The sequence below is a fragment of the Mchenga conophoros genome, linkage group LG18 (genome assembly GCF_057382185.1).
Source record: "Mchenga conophoros isolate Kocher_MC1m ecotype Shallow Benthic linkage group LG18, M_conophoros_male_GT1.1, whole genome shotgun sequence".
Taxonomy (NCBI): domain Eukaryota; kingdom Metazoa; phylum Chordata; class Actinopteri; order Cichliformes; family Cichlidae; genus Mchenga; species Mchenga conophoros.
In genome coordinates this window covers 10,061,874-10,074,290 of record NC_140543.1, presented here as the reverse complement: position 1 = coordinate 10,074,290, position 12,417 = coordinate 10,061,874, and the positions used below count along the sequence as shown (strand labels likewise).

Genomic DNA, 12,417 nt, shown 5'->3' with positions numbered 1-12,417 from the left:
ATCACACAAAAAGTGGAACAGTAGGATACATCACAGGGGAGTGCTGGGATGTGAGAATGTGGAATAGTAATAGTTAGAAATGAAGTGATCCATGAGCTTAATGGATCTGAATAGGATGAAAAATACATGTTTTGTAATACTTCCTTCACATTATGAGTGTAAAGTGTCTTTAAAGACCAGCTTAGTGACTTAATCTTATCTTTGGTTTTCTTCATCCTCCTCTTGTACACCACTTGACCCACTTGAACTTGTACCACCCTGGAAACTATCTCTGGAAGACTCTCACTCTTCTAGGAAACATCTCGCACCATGTGGACTTTCCGCTGCTTGTCAGGGAATTCTCATCTCATTTTGTACTTTCCTGCCTTTTGTAAACATTTTTATCTCTGAGCCTGTTGTGAGTCTTCCAGTTATATGATTAGCTGTGACAGATATGCTCTTATTTTAGTCAGTTTATTAATCCACATACTACTAAACAGCGTTTCTTGCCTCTGATATACATAATTAAAATGATTGTGTATAGGTCTTAGTCAGCTATGCTCATGTGGAACCATCTGTTTAGACTGGAAGACTTCAAATGAAACTGCAATTGAGGTTTAAGTCTTACTGATAGTCTGTTAACCTCAGCTGCATCCTACTGAAACCCTAACATAAATTTATCAGCATGTTTACAGATTTGTAACACATCTACCAAACGCAGCTTGACATGATCATTTTTCTTTGGTTCAGTCATAAAGGGGTGGGTCTCTAGTTGGATGTCTTTGTCTCTCTTTGATGTCATTTCAAGCACTGACACGTGCCAAATATACATTTGTATTGCTTACAACACTGAAAATAACCCTTTCATTGCTCATCTTGTTAACAATTATAATGGAAAAGCCTCTTTAAACTATTTATTTCTCACTGAAACTTTTTTAATAAAAACTAAAAACAAATAAACATTAAACCAACCCAAAAAAGGAAAGAAAAGCTGACAGGAAGTCTGGTTTGTCAAAACGTTATGCTGCTTCCTCATTGATCATTTGAGAGAATCATGACTTGTGGTGTAGTCTTGTTTGCGCTACTTTTGTTCTACATAATAGAAGTACAAGGTAAGAACTTGTTCTTTTTTCACAGCTACTGTGTTGTTATTTTTAAAGAACTTTACACAATACAAATCAAATAACAAAAATGCTGTTTTCAGTAATGCCTTTATTTTAGTCATGATGCTAATAAAATTCAAAATGATACAGTAAATTTAGTTTCTACTGAGATGTTGATTTAGTAGTGTGAATATCTGCTCACATTTGTTGTTGGGGCATGGGGGGAACAATAACATATCAATACTGCCTTACTAGGATAATCTACTCAATATTATCAACATTGCTTTGAAATAATACAGTCGTTCAAATGTAGTATGTACTTAAAATATGACGTAGAAACACAAATGAATCATAACTCTGTACACTAGATACTGGAAATACTACAAATATAAACTTTATATAAATTTCTTCATTAACAAACAGCAGACTCATGAGCTGACGCTAAAAATTTTTTGGTCCTCTTCTACACTTTGCACAGGTCAGCCTGTAAGGTTTATTTGGTGGCTTAGTTTGTAATAATGCTGCTCCCCTCGTGACAAATCTTGAGCTCCACCAGAGTCTCAGCGCTCAGCAGTTTGTATGAGAAGGGTTTAATTCTCTATTAAAAACATACCGATTCTATCTTGATCTGAATTACCTCACTGAGAGAGACAGAGACAGCGCTTTCTCTTCCGTATCTTTATCGGGTCTGCTGGAGTTTTATTCAGTAATTTTTGCTGCTAATGCCAGAATGCTGGTTATTACTGACGTGTACGGGCTGGATTTTATTTCTCCTTAAATTATGGCTCAAAGTTAGTATCACCCTGTGACTTTAGCATCACAGTAATTTACCTCACTGTCTCAATCTTCTCTTGATTTATCTCTTATCTCAGCTAATCTGAGGCAAAAATGCATTTATGAGGATACAAACTGTATTATACTGAGCCTTAAACACACTTTGATCAGTTAATAAATATCTTAATCTTATTTTAGAAATCTTACATCAATCTTGTTAATGCAAGACAACAACTTGACAACAAGCAGCTTTTATTACAGCAGCATTAATTTAACATATTGTTTTTAAATTTTTTATATCATTTAGCACGTTATGGAAGGAATTTGAATATGGAGTTACAGTTAATGTTTGAATAATCTGTGCTACTTTGCGCCACCGTCCAATCATTTGTTTTCATGAATGCTCAGCTGGTCTGACATTATCAATTATGGGACAGCATTTTCTCCTCTTATTTCATAAAGTATGATCACAGTGCATCCTTTGCTAAAGTAATAAATTAATAAAGGAAGCACTGAAGCTTCTTTTCCTTTGGAACTGAACAGAGCAAACAATTCTTAATATGTCCACCACACAGATACTCAGATAGGTCACTTGAGTCATTTAGGGACCTTCTTATTCTATTTGAAATGACCCAAGAAGTTTCTTATTTTAGCAATATTGCATAGATGAAATAAGGCAGTCCTAAGTTTTTTTTTAAATGACTGCAATACTGGGTTACTGGAGACCACAGTAACCCCATTCATATAGGGCTAGGGATATGATCTGCTTTCACCGATTAACAATAAATGGGTATCATCTTCATAACAATAAAAATAAATCCAGTGTTTCATATATAAAATAAATATGAACCCAGTGCAGTAGGTATTCTATTGCTATATTTTGATATCTGTAATACAGGTCTCTAGACTAACTTTTTGCCACAGTTGCACTGGTGCACCTAACGTTTTCTCTTAGGAAGCATATAACAATGAAAACAATCAAAGTGGAATAACTTCCTTAAATTATGTTGAAACGCTGGCAACATTAATGCGATTTTATCCTACTGAGCGCTAAATCATAGAAAAGGTCTGAGACTCAAAACTCTGAATAATGGGCACGTACAGGGGAAGGACATGGGAGGAAAAAAAATTAAGATGAACTTTTGCGAGATCTCGCAAAACTAACTCGGGATCTGATCTCGCAAAATAGACTGCATACTTCGCAGGTCGCATTTGAAGGTCGGGGGTGTCCAAATTCCTGGGCTGCATCCTCCTGAGGATGCATTTGTTGGCCTATTACGTCACAGCAACGTGACGAAGGCTGTCCAAATTTGTAGACTCCTCCGAATGCAGCCGACAAATGTGTCCTCCTTTTCCCAGAATTTGAAGGATGGGTCGGAGTATCCTTCGTGGCCTATAGCATGGCCCAGCCAATTCCAGTTTTCAACAATGGCAGCCGCTACTAAGTTTTTAATATTACTCTTATTACTCTTTCTGGGTATCAAAATTAACTTTTAACATATTTTCAGGCGAGAATGTAGCTGTGTGACTTCAAATATCTGCTCGGTTTATCAAGACATCACATATTTGCAAAAGTGCTTTGACGTTTTCGGAGATGTCTGCTACCCACCAGCTCGATAGCTAGCCGGGAGCTCGAGGGTCACTAGAGCCGCCGAGAATGGCACAACTCCCGGCACATCATTTTCAGATCACTGCGGTCTTTCGCTGCTCAGGTTAAACATTATATACTGTATAAGTCACTTAGACAACCTAAAAATGTTATTGTTTGGCTTTTTCAGTGTTTTATTTCTTGGTGAGTAAATCGGTTCGGCTGAGATTAAAGTTATTAGATTAGATTAGATAAAATAAAACTTTATTAATCCCCCTGGTGGGTTCCTCCGGGGTTTTCACACAGCTGAAAAAACGTCAAACAGAAAACTGATTAAACAGAAGTGTGAGATGGTCGAGAATTTACACCAGTGTCCTGTTATATTTTAGATAGCAAGGAGCAGACAGCTGAGTTTATTAAACTGCACTGAGACAGCGGTGACGCAGATCTGAAGGCTAGACCGTCCCATTTCACAGCCGCTCACCTCTGGCCTACCCGACCTTCTGAGGACCCAGGCCACGTAGACCGCGAAGGCCGGGTCCTCAGGAGGATGCAGACCATGAATTTGGACATGACGACATATGCTTTGTAACCCAACCTATCCCAGAATGCGGCCAAAACATTTGCGAGATCTCGCAAAACTTCAGTTTTATATTTTTTTCTCCCATGTCCCTTGCAGGGCTCCGTATTTGGTTGATGTATAAACTAGAGTGAAATTCTGTTTTTCAGATGTGTTTGAGGATTTTGGCAGTTAGTAAGACTTGATTATTAAAATCATTCACCACCATGAACTTTGACCAAACATTCACTAACTAATACATAACACTTTTCCTCTTTGGTGTATCTGAAATCATTTTGAATATTTTTTTTTTTATGAATTTTGAGGGTATTTTGTTTTCTGGTTGATTTTCTGTGACCTGTGAGAAGACAGTGTCTGTAGGGATGGGGTCTTGGTGGGTTTTTAATGAGGACGTAAGCAGCTGAGAGATATGTAAGACTGCCTCTCTGCTTCCTGGTCTCAACGCTGCATAGATATGTTTTGGGTGGTTTGATATATTCATTCATATCTCTAGCTATTAAAGGTGCACCACCACCGTGGGATGTAACCTGTAACTCCAAACAACCAGGTTTATCTGCCGTGTGAAGCCCAAACCATTTTCTGGACATCGTAGACAGCAAGCAGTTAGATGTGACTAAATAATAATAAAAATAATCAAACAAATAAATAATAAAAAGCTGCATTTGATATAGGAGTATTGATGTCAGGGTTTTGAATTTTTCTGGAATATTCTTTTGGTTTTTAAAGTTTGATCTATGTTTGAACCTTGTATAATGATTATGATATAGTTTCTTGGTTCTTCTGTTTGCTATCTTTGCTTCTAGTCCTTGGTTCCTTGTTAGACGATTTTAATTCCCTTCTGTCTTCAGTATGTCCCAGTCTTCCTTTCTGGAACAGACTTCTTTTCATGCTTTGGCTTCTGTCTGTGTCAAGTTCAGGTTTCCAGGTCAGTGTTAGTCATTTCCTTCTTTACTTTGGTGACCTCTTGTCTTCAGTTCTTCTTCCGGTGTCTAATTATCTCTGATTTGTTTCAGTTATCTTCCCACCTGTTGTGTTTTCCCTTGTTGTGTATTGTCTCTGTCTCCTTTTGTCCTTTTTTGTGTCCTTCCTTGTAGTCTGTTCTCCATGAAGACTCATAGATTTATCCAAAAGTTTGATTCTGTTCATCTCTGTAAGAGAAATATTTTGTCACTGATCCAAGTGACTTCTTCAGTCTTGGATCAGTGAAAACGCTGCACCCAGATGAACAGAATCAACTTTTTGGGATTTCCTTACCTGGATGATTGAGCATGCATCAACACACTTATGTTTTCCTTGTTTTTCAGTCTGCATTATTCTGTATTATGTTTAAGTTCAGCAATAAAACTGCCTTTTAGTTTACCTCCCTTGTTTCCAACTCCCGCATTTGGGTCTGACTCTGCCTGCCTCACAGTCAGCACTGACATGTTTTTTGGACAGGAGAATTAAATACTATTGCACATTAATTTTAGTGATCTTAAGTTGACATAACCTTTTGTCATTGTAGTAACTTTTACTATATATAGTGTCATGCACACGGTTCTGATATTAGTGTTGTTGTTAATTTTTTAATTCTATTTTTAAATTGTTTTCTTTTAGGGCTACAGCCTGTGTTTCTGCTGCATGGAAAGGACTTACACCTGGATGTAAACAAAAATGTTACTCTTGACGAACAGATAGATTTGTTCTGGAAATTTAATTCCATTAACACTATAGCTAAATGTGTTGTTAATAAAGATCCAGTAGTGTATAACAAATATGCAGGAAGGGCTGAGGTCTTTGGAAAAAATTACTCTTTGAAATTAAAGAATGTACAACACAGTGACAGTGGAGATTATGCTGCAGTTGTGATCAGCGAACAAGAGCAAAGGGTAGCTGAATACAAGGTCATAGTTCAAGGTAGGTTTCTCTTTTCACTGTTATTTTGAAATGTTGATACGTTATAGACGTGTTTTAAATACTTTAACACCTGTTGTTCCCCAGATCCAGCCACTCCTGCCAAACTGACAGTAGAGTCAGTGTCCAAGAGCTCAGACTCCTGTAACCTGACTGTGACCTGCAGCACAGTGGACTTTAACGTCAGCAGTAGTTTTAGATGTGATGGTAAAAACTGCTCTCATGCAGGAGAAAAGGATTTGAAGGCCACAAAAAAATTTTCCTCTCTAATTGTTTACCTGCAACAAGACACCATTTTCTGTAATCACAGCAACCATGTGAGCTGGAAAGAGACTAACGAGGTGCTCAAATCTTACTGTGAAACAGAGACAGGTGAGAATAAAGTTCACAATGAATGAAAAACTGAAATAACCAGATTTTAAAGGCCTTGCTGTGTGGTGTTTGGATGTTCTCCCCATGCCTAACTACATGTCCAAAAACATGTAGTTTGTGGGGTTAACTCAACTGATGACTGAATGTAGGTGTGAACTGACCACCGACTGTGAATGGTTGTCAAATAAAAAATCTGTATTGCCTTCTTAAAGAACTTGTTTAAGATACCCCTGGTTGTGGCAGTTTGCCACAACCAGGGGTATGTAATGTAATATTGTAGTGATCAGTAAAAGATTTACTGCTATAATATATATATTTTTTGCAAATAAATTATGAAGAAGAAGAAGATGGATAGCAAATCAATCCTAGTACTGAACTTGGTCAGAATTTTTGTGATATAATAATTTCATTTCATTTCAGTTCCCAGTCGAGCCATCACAATTGCAGCTCCGATTGTTGTTCTCACCTTGTTGACTCTCTTCATTACCCTTTGTGTCATCATGAAATGTAAGTGCCAATGTTTTTAGTGAACTGGTAATATGTAAAGTACACACAAATAAAATTTTCCGTTTAAGCATACACTTTATACAAATACACATTCCTCATATGATTAGGTAATGCCATGAGAAGCACAGATGAAGATATACTTTAGTACAGTAAAGATCTACTTTGTGTATGCTCTGTGTGTGTGTTTATAACTGTGTTCATTCACTCTGAAGTGAGAGATTTAAGAAGTCAATTAAAAATGAATAACAATATCAACTAAAAATAAATAATAACCAAGCCACTGAAATTATAAAACAAAGATGGGGAAGCGGTTAGAAGGAAATTCTTGAATTAATTTTGTTCTTTTCCCTTCTCCCCCCTTTTTAAAAAAACAAAACAAAAAGGGAGAATGACAGAGGAGAAAAAGTTCCCTAGCGATCGTGGCTCAAGAGTTGGGAGTTCGCCTTGTAATTGGAAGATTGCCGGTTCGAGCCCCGGCTTGAACAGTCTCGTTCATTGTGTCCTTGGGCAAGACACCTCACTCGTTGCCTACTGGTGGTGGTCAGAGGGCCCGGTGGCGCCAGTGTCCAGCAGCCTCGCCTCTGTCAGTGCGCCCCAGGGTGGCTGTGGCTACAATGTAGCTTGCCATCACCAGTGTGTGTGAATGGGTGGATGACTGGATGTGTAAAGCGCTTTGGGGTCCTTAGGGACTAAGTAAAGCACTATACAAATACATTCCATTTACCATTTAGCTGTGCCAGTGTACATGTTAAAGTATAGACTTGGAAAACACTGGAACAGTAAACATTGTTTTATTAGCTTTAGGAGGTCGTGTAATGATGGTTACAACAATTCATAGGCAATCTTGATGTCCACAACACATTAGAGACAATTGAAATTTGCATCATCTATGTAAAGATGCACCTTGTCTATAAATATATCATAAATATACCTCAAACTACTCAAATATTATATAAGATGATAAATGTCAGTGTTAAACTGATATGTAGTGTATATTCTGTGACTATGTGGGGGTTACAGTGTGGTCATTACAATAGTACGGCTGCTGTTCTTGTTTGTGTGTGTGTGTGTGTGTGTGTGTGTGTGTGTGTGTGTGTGTGTGTGACTATGACAGCTTCCATAGGCATGTTTTTCACACTTAATGAAAGCTATAAAAATATAAAAATCACTTTGACTGCAAAGAGGGATGAGTTTTTTTTCTCTCGCGTTGTAAATATAACACTTAAATAAGGAAATACAATTTTTCGTGCAAAATCTAAATTTCAAGCAAGTCAATCTATATTTTCTATGACTGACTTACAGGTAAAAGTAAAGGAGGGAACCAGGAAAATACTATTTATGCGGTTCCTGAGGTAAGCGGAAACTTTTTTTTTGAAAAAAAAAAAAAAGCAGAAGAAGAACCTCTCCCACTTTGCTAGTCAAACTGTAGGAACAAATGGTTTAATTGTGAGTAATTAAATTATTGAGAACAGATTTGTTTCCATACAAAATCCTTTAAATTTTAAACTGGACTGAAGTCTGCAACTACAGATGAGCAAAACTGTTTTACAAGCCACTTTCTAAAACCGACCCCATCTCCTTTCTACACCAACTGTTCCATCTAGCTGATGCTGATGCAGATCCATCCTTATGCTTATCTTGTCACATTTAGACATCACTGTTTGTGACAGTCTCTTGCATTCAGACTTCTTGGCTTATTATTGTATAACACATGTAAGATAAATGATCATGACTATTACATTTTCCTAACAAAGCACTTTTGATTTATTTCCAGGACATCATTCCAGGCCAGACTCAAAGTCAGACTCCCTCAGGACACGAATCATGTAATTCTCCAACATCTACTTATGCTTTGGTGGAGTTTCATACTGGACAAAAATCCTGTAAGACTGAAAACATCCCCAAGCCAGAGACAGTGTATGCTCAGGTTGACAGAGCTGCAAAGCCCAATTCTACAGTCCAACAACAAACACCCAGAGCTGAAGAAAACCAATAACTGTATTTATAATGATCAACAGAGTTCACCGATGTACCATATGTGTAAAATGTGGATGTTCATGTTACTCTGACCAAGAGAGAAACATGTTAAACAGAAGATATATGGGTCTGTTCACTCACATGTAGCTCACTTTACACACGAGACGCTGATTTATATTGTGGTCTAACTTAAAGATAGGCAAGGCAAGTTTATTTGTATAGCACAATTCAACAACAAAGTGATTCAAAGTGCTTTACAGAGACATTAGAAACAAGAACAAATAAAAAGCATGATTTAAAATTGATTAAAACAAGCAAATAAACTAACTAATTAACAAACAAACAAACAAACAAACAAACAAACAAACAAACAAACAAACAAACAAACAAACAAACAAACAAACAAACAAACAAACAAACAAACAAACAAACAAACAAACAAAACAGTATATAAAATCCAAACAGATAAAATCAGAACAGTAGATAAAATCAGTAGTTAAATGTAAGTTTTGAAATTTAAGCTTAAAAGTGTGGATTTGGTGCTTTTTTCAAATGCAGCTGAGAACAGGTGAGTCTTCAACCTGGATTTAAATAAACTGAGTGTTTCAGCTGATCTGAGGGTTTCTGGGAGTTTGTTCCAGATATAAGGAGCATAAAAGCTGAATGCAGCTTCTCCGTGTCTGGTTCTGACTCTGGGAACTGATAAAAAGCCGGATCCAGATGACCTGAGGGATCTGGAAGGTTCATACTGGGTCAGGAGGTCACTGATGTATTTTGGTCCTAAACCATTCAGAGCTTTATAGACCAGCATCAGAACTCTATCCTCTGATGGACAGGCAGCCAGTGTAAAGCTCGATTTTTATCTTAATTTGAATTAACAGAGCTAGTTAACCCAATTTTTATTCTTTCAAAGTCTTGTTTTTGAGAAAATAAAATAGGCACAGAGTTTAGAGACATACCAACAAAGTGGGTAGAGTCAGCTGAGAACCAATGAGTGTATGTGCCTGCAGAATATTGTGAAATATCTGCAATATTTAGTTTGTAATGTTATTACATTAATAACATTACATTACACGTGTATATGTTTCTTTTTATCATATATAATGGTTGTTGCATCAGTAAATGTGTCCGCACAAGCATTTCACTGCATCTTGTGTGATTGTGCATGTGACAAATAAAGGTTGTTTGTTTGTTGTTGGTTTTGTTTTTGTTTAATTGTACTCTAACTGCTTTGGATTTGTGTATAATAAAACCAAAGCAGTAGTCTTTAATTTTAAAAAATATTCTACAGTCGTGAAAATGTGAAACTATTTATAGCCAGGTAAAAATGGCACAAGTCTCAAAGAGGAGGAGAATACATGAACTAACACAGTACATGTAAGTCTTAAATGAGATGCCAATCTATTTGAATGCATTTAAACTGCATTTAAACCATTTATAGGCAGATTAGTTAACATCCCCTTTATCACACTGCAACACAGCTAATCATACAGATAAATTACCAATTACCAATGGTCATTTTTTCAAACTTCACAAATGCTACGTGGTTGTGAAAAAACAGTAGCCATAGGTGTGTAGTCTGTATGGGCTTGTGTGCAGTTGTGGCAGCGATGGAGAAAACAGAAAAGCAATTTATTCTGAATTTTTTTCATGTCTAGTCAGACTGACTGCAGTAATGTGTTTTCTTTGTAGAGATTGAAACAATAAAGGGATTAGCACCAAGTCAGTTTGAGAGACTTTAATACATGTATGTGGATTCCACTTACATGCAATAAGGAAGAACATCAAGATAATATATAGTGTCCATCCCCTTTGCCCATACATATTGGCACCTGTATGATAACCCATATCTCCCAAAGGTCACAGATCACCACTTACCTTTGGATGTCTGTAAATGCACCTGAAAGCATATGTCACGTGAACCACATGAAACTAGATGTATGTAACACTAATTATAAGTGCATGTGTGTGTGGTGTGTATGTATACTTCTCAATTTCATTTGTTTTTTCACAGATGTAAGAAAAGCCTTTGGATTCTTTTTGATCAGAAGTGGTTTTCTCCTTGAACTGTCCCATGGATGCCATTTTTTCACCAGTCTCTTTGTTTTGTCAAATCATGAACTCTGACCTTCACTGAGACATGTGAAGCTTGGAGTTCTTTAATGTTGTTCTGGGTTCTTCTGTGACATTACTTTTTCAAGCCATTCGGGAGGGGCTCAGAGTAGAGCCGCTGCTCCTCCACATTGAAAGGAGGCAGTTGAGGTGGTTCGGGCATCTGACAAGGATGCCTCCTGGGTGAGGTGTTCTGGACATGTCCCACAGGGAGGAGGCCCCGACGCAGACCCAGGACATGCTGGAGAGACTATATCTCTTGGCTGGCCTGGGAATGCCCTGGTGTTACCCCAGACAAGCTGGAGGAGGCGGCTGGGGAGAGCGAGGTCTGGGGCTCTCTGTTTGGGCTGCTGCCCCTGCGACCCGACCCCAGATAAGCGGAATGAATGTATGCTTATCATACTGTGTTATTATTGATGTTTTTCATAGGTTTGAAAAGAATATGAAGAAATTATGTTTTTTTGTTACTGGCTTCCAGCTTCAAATTGTTTCAGGATTTAAAATGTCTATTCTTGAAGTATTAAGTCATTGTTAAATAGTTTAACTGAATTTACAACAAAGAAAAGAAAAGGAAAAAAAGTTTTCCTCTGAAAATGTTCTGGTACAAGGACTGGACTGAAAATGAACCAAATTCGTTTCAAATTATTATACTACAACCTTCCATTCTACCTTTTCCCACAATTTAATTATGTTATTTTCATACCTTTTCTCTCAGTGCAAAACAAGAGTGCCACTTTCTCAAAAAAAGAAAAAGGAAAAAAAAAAGATGCAGTAGAGGGTTTATCTTATGTTTCCAAAATTCTGAATTAATTTTCTCTCAAATTTCTCTCAGAAAAGCTTTTACTGAAAAAGCTTTTTAAAAGCTTTTTTACTGCTTTAAACGAGTGGACACTTATCTAAGTAGCTGTGTTCACCCATTTATAACCATTTGCTTTTTCATAGGTCTGTTAGGTGCGGCTGTGTGCAGGCAGGAATAGGACCCAAGGTGCAGACTCCGGAGACAGACGTGAACTCAAAAAGGCTTTAATTAAGTACTCAAAATATAACATAACTGAAAAAGGCTCAAAACAAACTTAAACTAGAGAACCGACAGAACACACAGCAACGTAAACGGTAGATCGCGACACAAACACCAAGAAACACAGGGCTTAAATACACAGAGGGAGCAATCAGGGAATGGGTAACAGGAGGGAAACACAGCTGGGGCAAATCAGGCCTAACGAGACAAGGGGGAAGCAAAACCAGACACATTAACATCAGACATGGACTTTCAAAGTAAAACAGGAAACATAACACAGACTCACGGGCAGGCACTATAACAAAGGGAACAGAGACGTGGGAACAGGGCAGACACAAACACTGACTGAACACGGGGATATAGGAACTAAAGATACACATAGACGCGAACTAGACAAGGGGATGCAGGTGATAGGGGAGACAGAGCAACTAAAGAAGACAGAGACCTAAGCCATAAGATAGAACTCAAAGAAACCAAAAACTAGACAGTATAAATAATATAAACTCAAAAACCC

The 12,417-nt window shown here is 37.5% G+C and overlaps 1 protein-coding gene across 1 annotated transcript; it reads left to right on the top strand.

Annotated features, from left to right (window-relative positions):
• Window positions 1-57: 57 nt before the first annotated feature.
• LOC146553222 (uncharacterized) lies at window positions 58-10,443 on the top strand. The gene is made up of 6 exons (XM_085255763.1): window positions 58-1,091; window positions 5,621-5,920; window positions 6,005-6,289; window positions 6,710-6,796; window positions 8,099-8,148; window positions 8,571-10,443. The coding sequence occupies exons 1-6, from the start codon at window positions 1,034-1,036 to the stop codon at window positions 8,790-8,792; spliced, it is 1,002 nt and encodes a 333-aa protein (XP_085111889.1). The 5' UTR covers window positions 58-1,033; the 3' UTR covers window positions 8,793-10,443.
• The last annotated feature ends 1,974 nt before the right edge of the window (window positions 10,444-12,417 follow it).

Bases quoted from the DNA above. Each gene is read 5' to 3' on its own strand.
- LOC146553222 (XM_085255763.1), top strand. From the start codon at position 1,034: ATGACTTGTGGTGTAGTCTTGTTTGCGCTACTTTTGTTCTACATAATA. The intron at 1,092-5,620 runs GTAAGAACTTGT...GTTTTCTTTTAG, and splicing joins CTACATAATAGAAGTACAAG to GGCTACAGCCTGTGTTTCTG. The intron at 6,797-8,098 runs GTAAGTGCCAAT...ACTGACTTACAG, and splicing joins CCTTTGTGTCATCATGAAAT to GTAAAAGTAAAGGAGGGAAC.